A 5,608-nucleotide genomic window follows, 5' to 3' on the forward strand; every position below is an offset into this window, starting at 1 on the left:
TAATATTGTAACTACCATGGTGTCTCTACTGTGTGCCAGCTGCTTTTACAGACATTAATCTTATACGGTAGGTGGCAGCACCCTTGTTTTTGTGGGTACAGAATCTGAGGTTCAGCAAGGTTAAGTGACTTGCACAAGGTAAAGTGGCTGATGGAGAGCAGAGGATTTGAACCTAGGTCAGACGAGCCCCAAGGTTCTCAAAGCGCCCATTTCATTATCTGACCCTGGCCTCGCTCAAGAAAACATCTCGCCATTTTTTATTTTGAGAATGAATGAGAAAGGAGTTCGAACAAAACGTGCTTAGCTATCTGTCGACTGACACTTCAGTTACACCGCGGTATCTAGAGAACGTTTCTGAAAATTAAGTTTTCTGGATTGAGGCCGTCACCACTCGTCCTTGACTTCCTTTTTGATGCTTCTAGAATAAATTGTCCTTTAATATCACATTAAACACAAAGTTGGCTTTTTTGCTGATAAGAAATATATCTTTACTGTAGAGTATACGGATATTCACAAAAAGAAAAGCTGGTCCCTAACAACACACCAGCTTCTGGTTAAGAATGTGGGCACTGGAGCTGGGCCATGGGGCTTTGAATCTCTGCTCTGCCCCTTAAGATTTGTATGACCTCGAGTTAGCCACTAACTTCTATGCCTATCTCCTTGTCTCTGAAGTTGGAGTACCCTGCCTCACCGGGCTGTTGTGAAGATTAAATGATGCCAAAGCCCCTAGAAGTGACTGAGAGATGTTTCATATTTTAAGAAATAATCTGGTTTTCCTCTGTGAACCTGTGTATACTTGTATAAATACATATGCTAGTTTGCATGTGTAATAAACACAACGAGGTTATTTTTAAGCCAGTTTTCATCTAATGTATTGTGTCTGCCTGTCCTGGCCTCTAAGGAGCCTTTTTCATTACTTGATGCTGCCTACGACCCCATGATGTGTGGGCGTGAACGGAACCGGGTCCATATTGTGGGGTGTGCGGAGATCCAGTTTTGCATGAACCTGATGCGTTTTTAAATCCATCTGAGATGTTGTACAGCGAATGGTGTCTCTCTAGCTGACAGGAGCTTCCCCCTCTTTTCAGAGCATCCCTGTTCCCCCACCCCCGGCACGAATGGGGACGCGGACATTGTCCCTTTGGGGACATTCTGAGTGTGGCATCACTGAACTTCTATATGCCAGACCTAAGTGTGCCTTTTCCTCCTACTCCTCCCTTGAATCTAGAAAATCCATGTTCTTTTACACACTATCTCTGGTATGAATTCTCTCTTGGATCCAGAAATCACAAATCGGAAAGCTCTTGTTCCGTTCTTGCTGTGTCTGAGGTGCTTTCTAAGGAGGCGCCTTGTCCTTCTTCAACAGTCTTAGGGGTGACACCCTCAGCTTCCCTGCTCCCCAGGGTGGACCCTAAACCCTGCCCTTCAGGGTGGAGGCTGCAGTCACTTCCGGGCCCCACACCCTGCCATTTTAGTTTATCAGTTTCTGGTCACACACTTGATGACTGACGTAATATTCTTCTCGTTGGTCTTCGGTTGGCAGAAACCATTGATTAGGTCCCCCTTCAGTTTCCCCTCACCTGTCTGCTGCTTTTAGCCACTAGCAAACCGACAGGTCACATGTTTGAGGACCCTACTCTTAGCTCTCCGCCCCACACCTTCGGGTGTATTCTACCTGCAGACTCAAGGGATGTACCTGACAACAGGGCCTGAGCTCCAGGAGGCAAGAGAGTGATGGGTAGAAGTGAGTCGGGCTTCACAGCCCTTTGTGGGATGGACCTCTTTAAAGGTTTACGGCTTTAATGGGATTTTCTCCTACAGTCCGATCCTGGCGTTTTAAACAGCACGCATCCTAAAGGGACTCAGCTGCCTTCGCGGACACCACTGACCGACCAGTCGCAGGCACAGCCCATTTTCCTGTGATGTTTAAGAAGAGGGCTTGATTTTGCACTGGAATCCAGGGAGTAGAGTATCTCTGAGAAAGAAAGACTGCGATGTGCTATTTAAGGCGAGGAGTCTGACAGAAGTATGGCGGTGCCGGTGTGCCTTCGAGGTGTGCTGGAATGGCATCGGGACGTACAGAAATGACGTGTGTATCGCATTAGGAAGTCACGTGTGCACATCAGTTCCTCTCCGCGGTGTCTTACGATGTGCTCTGTACTGTTTCCTCCCGACACCCTCCCCGTGAGAAAGGTTAAGTAGCAACATCCACCTTGCACTGATGAGGACACCGAAGCCAGGAGAGGTCAGTTGACTTTCCTCGGGGTTTAGAGTAGCTGGCCCAGCTGGGCTGGCTGCTGCCTGTAACTGCTGTTCTACTTGGAAGTCTCTGCAGAGCCAGTGCTGCCTCGGCAAAGCCCTCTCAATGGAGGCGGGAGAAGCTCCCAGGCCAGGAAGGAGCATCTTGCTCAGCCATGTTCTTGCAAGTCTTGTTTGCAGGCTGCAAGGCAGAGAGAGCGAGCCAGACACTTCAAAGTCTTAGTCCGAGATCCTTGACCCCTAAAAGTTGCCTTGCTGCCTTGAGCTAAGCTGTTAGGAGTGATGGATGGCAGAAGTAAATTATTTTTGGCTCGACTGCTCAGACTTGGCAGGGGGCCCTTTAAATTTGAAATGTAAACTTGACATCGACAGAAGGTTTAGGCCTCTGAGGTCATTTTCTCCTTACAGTTCCCATGCTGGCCTGATCTGTGGCGTGGTTACCGATTATGCCAGCGACATGCTCTGTGAAGGGCTCAGCAATTAAAGTGTGTAACAAGGCACACTCTGTAATAAGGCTACAGGGATGGCTTCTGATGTAGACGGCCCGTGCATCTCTGCCACCCACAGGAAAGCAGCACACTGAAGCCAGGTTGGTGCTGCTGGTGGTGACCTGGTCTTAGGGAAGAAGTTAGCATACTGATGCTTCTGATCTCCCTGTGTCTTGAATGTCCTTTTCCTCTAGCTCCTTAGATGCTCACTCCCCATTGGCTAAAATCCCCACAAGACTGCTATGGGTTTGAGGAGGGAAAGGCTCCCCCCGCCTCCCCCAGCTTATTGCGGTATAATTAACAGATACAAATTGTACAGATTTAGAAGAGGAGGAGCTTTACTAAGAGTGAGGAATGCATGGAACTTTGAGGCAGCACAACTGGTTGAACCCCTTCACTGCTTACGAGTTAGGCCTAGGCCACTGAGGTCTTGTTGCTGAGCATCGTTTTCTCAGTTGTAAAATGGGAATATTCTTGGTCACCCCTGATTAAAACTGGAAAGCCATGTTAATAGACTCATTCACCTCATAGATGGAAGCTCACATTGTGGTCCAGTGAGAGCTGGCCTGTGGCCTCACTGTTGAGTTGTCACTGTTCCTCTGCCACCCAGACCAGCCTCCTGGGCACCCGGTTCCGTTTACCTTAAAATAGGAGGCAGAGCAGAGACTTGCCTCTGGGGCTTGGAAAGCTGTGCATTTTATCAGCCTGCGCCGCTGGTTTTCATGAAATCAAAGCCAAACTAGGTGAGGGGATGAGGCTGGACCGACATGACTTCTATCTGTATGTTTTGTCTGGAGCAGGAGTCCCTGGTCACCTCCCTCGTCCGTCCCTCCCGGATGGAACAAGACGACAAACAGGGTGTGTGTGAAGCTCCAGACTCAGAAGACAAAGGGATGGGCTCTGACTTTGAGAACTCTGAAGACAGGGGAGGGGACCGTGAAGACAGCTCCGATGCACAGGACGTGGGTAGGAGAGGCGGCCACCCGGAGGAGGACATGGGCTCCAACCCGCAGGATGGCACTCCACGAGGGGCCTCGGAGGAGCGGGAACTGGTGTCTGACTTCTGCACAGGTGAGGACAAAGCTGCCGTGTCCGTGGACGTTGCCCCACTCACGTTCAGGTCTGGCTGCCCGAGTCCCACAAGAGCGGGGGCCGCGTTCTTGCGAGGGAGCGCTCTAGAGACCAAGGGCAGGTCCTGCGCCGTCTTAAGCCCGAGGAATCTTTTCTTCAGTCGGGCCTGAGGTGGCTGTGCCGTGAACAGGGACTCACTGGCACAGCACTTCACAGTCTCCAGAACACTGACTGCTATAGATCAACACTTGTAACAACACGAGAGGGAACTTGGGTAATTTTAGAAGCTGCCTCTTGGAGTCGCTGGGAGAGTTAGGTGCCTTGCTGCATATAAAGGCTGACTAGGCTCAGTGCTGCTTAAAACAAAGCCTTCAGATGTTCAGAGTTACCGTAGTCATCTGGTCTGCAGATAAGTAAACTCGTGGTGGGGGCGGACTGACCTACCCGGGTTCATGTGGAATGTGGCTAACACCCACAGTGCCCAAGGCCCCCTCTATCCCCTTGCTATTCCTGACCTGGAAAGAATACACGCTGGGCCGCCAGCCATCTTCCGTTCTGTCTTCAGGCTTCTGCTCCTGTATCCTGCTCTGTGTATGCCCTGGGGACAGAAAATGAGCCGAAATACCTTATGGCCAGGACCGTGAGGTTACATTCCTTCCCCTGTGACTCGTTCCAGGCTCCCTGCTGCTGTGCACACAAGCACATGCCCTTTCATATCCAGTAACTTCCTGGAAGGCCCTCTGCTTGGGGACAAGCGGCCAGAGACAGACCCGGGTGTGGTCAGTGTGTGGTCAGGAGCAGCCTCTAAGTGGGCTCACCAGCTCCAGGCCCTGTGCTCACTTCCCCTTCTCCCCTACATCTCCCCACCCCTCTTACACAGTAAAACCCACGAGCTGTTCCAGACTGACCAATCACATTAAACAAAAAATCAGTCCGGGCCCGGTTAGGGCAGGTGGTCTTGTGGTTGGCCGGAGTGGTCTTAGTCTTAGGTTAGGGCCTTGTTAAGGCATGGGGAGTTCTTAGAGTAAGCAGATCTCTTACAGATCCCACAGAGTCCCACCTGGCCCAGACTTGACCGAGCCAACTGTCAGGGCCTCGGATGGCTCCGTGAGCCCAGCCTCAGGGGCAGGGAGTAGGGCCTGGGCCCAGAGTTCGCTGCCAAGAACCCGGGAGCCGAGGGGGCCGGTGAAGGAGCTCTCCCCCGACCCCTTCCCAGCACGCTCTCCTTTGGGCCTTCCCCAGAGGGCTCTAGGTGGGGAGAATGGCGCCCCTGGAGTGTGGTTAAGGGTACCGTGGGTTGCGGATTCATTACTCGTGACCCTTGTTGAGAGTGGCTTCCTCTGGGTTGACCTTTCGAGCGCCAGGTATAGTCACCCCCGTTGCCGCCTTATCTGTTGCAGAGGGGCTGCTGAGTGAGGAAGAAGGGGTGGCCCTGCGCGAGGAAGAGGATGACCAGTCGGCCATATGCGAGGTGGCGATGTTCCCGGGCCTGTGTGAGTCCGACAGCCGATCCGGGAGCACCGGGGAGAACCGGCTCCAGGAGGAGGAGGAGGAAGAGGAGCCGCCGCCACTGCCCGTGCTTCCCTGGAGGCGGCACCTGTCCCTGGGGAGTCGGCCCCGGGGCGACAAGCCGGCCCACCGGCGCTTCCGCCGGCTCCACCACCCCATGGCCGTGGACCTCGGGGAGCTGGACAGCCTGATGGCCAGCCTCATGGACGCGCCCACCATCTGCCCCGACTGCGGCGAGAGCTTCAGCCCGGGCGCCGCCTTCCTGCAGCACCAGCGCATGC

At 52.9% G+C, this 5,608-nt stretch overlaps 1 protein-coding gene across 1 annotated transcript in view; it reads left to right on the forward strand.

Annotated features, from left to right (window-relative positions):
- The window catches only part of ZNF697 (zinc finger protein 697), a 12,084-nt gene that overhangs the window by 2,318 nt on the left and 4,158 nt on the right, over positions 1–5,608 (forward strand). Inside the window, exons 2-3 of the mRNA XM_011368708.2 lie at positions 3,548–3,818; positions 5,219–5,607. Of these exons, the coding sequence (XP_011367010.2) occupies positions 3,548–3,818; positions 5,219–5,607 (660 nt within the window). The remainder of the gene's footprint in view (positions 1–3,547; positions 3,819–5,218; position 5,608) is intronic.

This window comes from Pteropus vampyrus, unplaced genomic scaffold (assembly GCF_000151845.1).
Source record: "Pteropus vampyrus isolate Shadow unplaced genomic scaffold, Pvam_2.0 Scaffold6, whole genome shotgun sequence".
NCBI classification, from domain to species: Eukaryota; Metazoa; Chordata; class Mammalia; order Chiroptera; family Pteropodidae; genus Pteropus; species Pteropus vampyrus.